We start from the raw sequence: 1,643 nt of genomic DNA, 5'->3' as shown, positions 1-1,643 counted from the left end.
AGTGGCTCATAGGACTGTCTCTCCTGCATGTCTGTGCTCCCGAGCATAGCCAGGGTACCCAGGTGGTAGCCCTCAGCTCAGTGATGTGCTGCTGCACCTGTCCCCTCCCTTGGGGGTCCCCTCAGTGTGCCTTGTCTCTCCTGTCACCTGAGGGTGGGGGCTAGACTCCAGACCTCCCTGTTCCCCTAAGGCCTCCAGGGCGGGAGGTCTGAGCTGCCTCCCCTGCTGTCCCCTTGCAGGCATCGTATGCCTGGTGGTGACCATCATGTACTGGAGTGGCTGGGAGATGGGCGCCGTGGAAGCCATCTCCCTGTCCATCCTCGTTGGTTCCTCCGTGGATTACTGCGTCCACCTGGTGGAGGGCTACCTGCTGGCTGGAGAGAACCTGCCCCCCCACCAGGCCGAGGTGAGCACCCTGCCCACCTTACCCACCTCCCACCACGTCGGGTCTTCTCCCACTTGGGTGCAGCTTAGGGACCCTCAAGGGCAGCTGGACATCCCAGCACCAGCACCCACCCCCCGCATGCAGGCTGTGTTCTAGAAACTAAGGTTTCCCAAAGCTGATCCCCAAGCCCCAGGGACTCAAGTTCTAAGGTCCACACCCCCCAGCCTCAGTCTCCCCAAGTGAGCAATGAGAGGGTTAGACCAGACGCAGGATCCCAAGGGGGCCCTCCTGCTTCATGTTGCCCCAAGCTATGGCTCATTCTTCTTCCAGCCATGACCCAGAGGCCACAAGGCTGCTCCAGCCCCCGGTGGTTTGGTGAGAACATGTTCACATACTCAGTGCCAAAACCAGCTCTGGGCCTAGTAACGGTTTTTTTAGTTTGGAATTGGCGTTGGTGTAAAACATTCACAAATATGTAAAATCAAATCAGTTACGTATTCAACTGCCTGTGGTCAAAGGAACAAAATGAGTTCCAAGCAGGGCTCCCATTTATGAGGACCCCCTGTGCAGACCCTCGCATCCTATTGCTATTGACATAGCAACACCCACCGGTGCCTACCCTCCCAACCCTGTGAGGCCGCTTGCAGCTCTCATCCCAGTAACAGAGCAGGAACCTGGCCTGGGGCGGGGGTGCGCGATTCCCCAGGTGCTGGCCAGAGGGGTCCTGCGGGCGGGTGGCCTGGGCTCCCAGCTCTCCTCTCGCCCCCAGGACGCCCGAACGCAGCGCCAGTGGCGTACGCTGGAGGCCGTGCGGCACGTGGGCGTGGCCATCGTCTCCAGTGCCCTCACCACGGTCATCGCCACAGTGCCCCTCTTCTTCTGCATCATTGCCCCATTTGCCAAGTTCGGCAAGATCGTGGCGCTCAACACGGGTGTGTCCATCCTGTACACACTGACCGTCAGCACCGCCCTGCTGGGCATCATGGCACCTGGCTCCTTCACCCGGACCCGGACTTCCTTCCTCAAGGCCCTGGGGGCCGTGCTGCTGGCGGGGGCTCTGGGGCTGGGTGCCTGCCTCGTGCTCCTGCGGAGCGGCTATAAGATTCCCCTGCCTGCAGGGGCCTCCCTATAGCCCAGGCCGGGCTCTGGACACTTGCACCTTTGGTCCCGTGGGTGGGGGACAGGAACTGCTTCCCAGCTTGGCTCCAGCTAGCTGTGTCCCCAGGCCTGGGCCCAGGGCATCCTACGGGCCAGCGTG

At 61.5% G+C, this 1,643-nt stretch overlaps 1 protein-coding gene across 1 annotated transcript; it reads left to right on the top strand.

The window, feature by feature from the left end:
- The first annotated feature begins 238 nt into the window (after positions 1 to 238).
- LOC108525492 (protein dispatched homolog 3-like) lies at positions 239 to 1,643 on the top strand. The gene is made up of 2 exons (XM_017866453.1): positions 239 to 406; positions 1,155 to 1,643. Exons 1-2 carry the CDS (start codon positions 266 to 268, stop codon positions 1,515 to 1,517), a joined length of 504 nt encoding a protein of 167 aa, XP_017721942.1. The 5' UTR covers positions 239 to 265; the 3' UTR covers positions 1,518 to 1,643.

This window comes from Rhinopithecus bieti, unplaced genomic scaffold, assembly GCF_001698545.2.
Source record: "Rhinopithecus bieti isolate Rb0 unplaced genomic scaffold, ASM169854v2 scaffold_60186, whole genome shotgun sequence".
Lineage (NCBI taxonomy): Eukaryota > Metazoa > Chordata > Mammalia > Primates > Cercopithecidae > Rhinopithecus > Rhinopithecus bieti.
This window is presented reverse-complemented; position numbering and strand designations above follow the sequence as displayed.

Bases quoted from the DNA above. Each gene is read 5' to 3' on its own strand.
- LOC108525492 (XM_017866453.1), top strand. From the start codon at position 266: ATGTACTGGAGTGGCTGGGAGATGGGCGCCGTGGAAGCCATCTCCCTG. The intron at 407-1,154 runs GTGAGCACCCTG...TCTCGCCCCCAG, and splicing joins TGCCCCCCCACCAGGCCGAG to GACGCCCGAACGCAGCGCCA.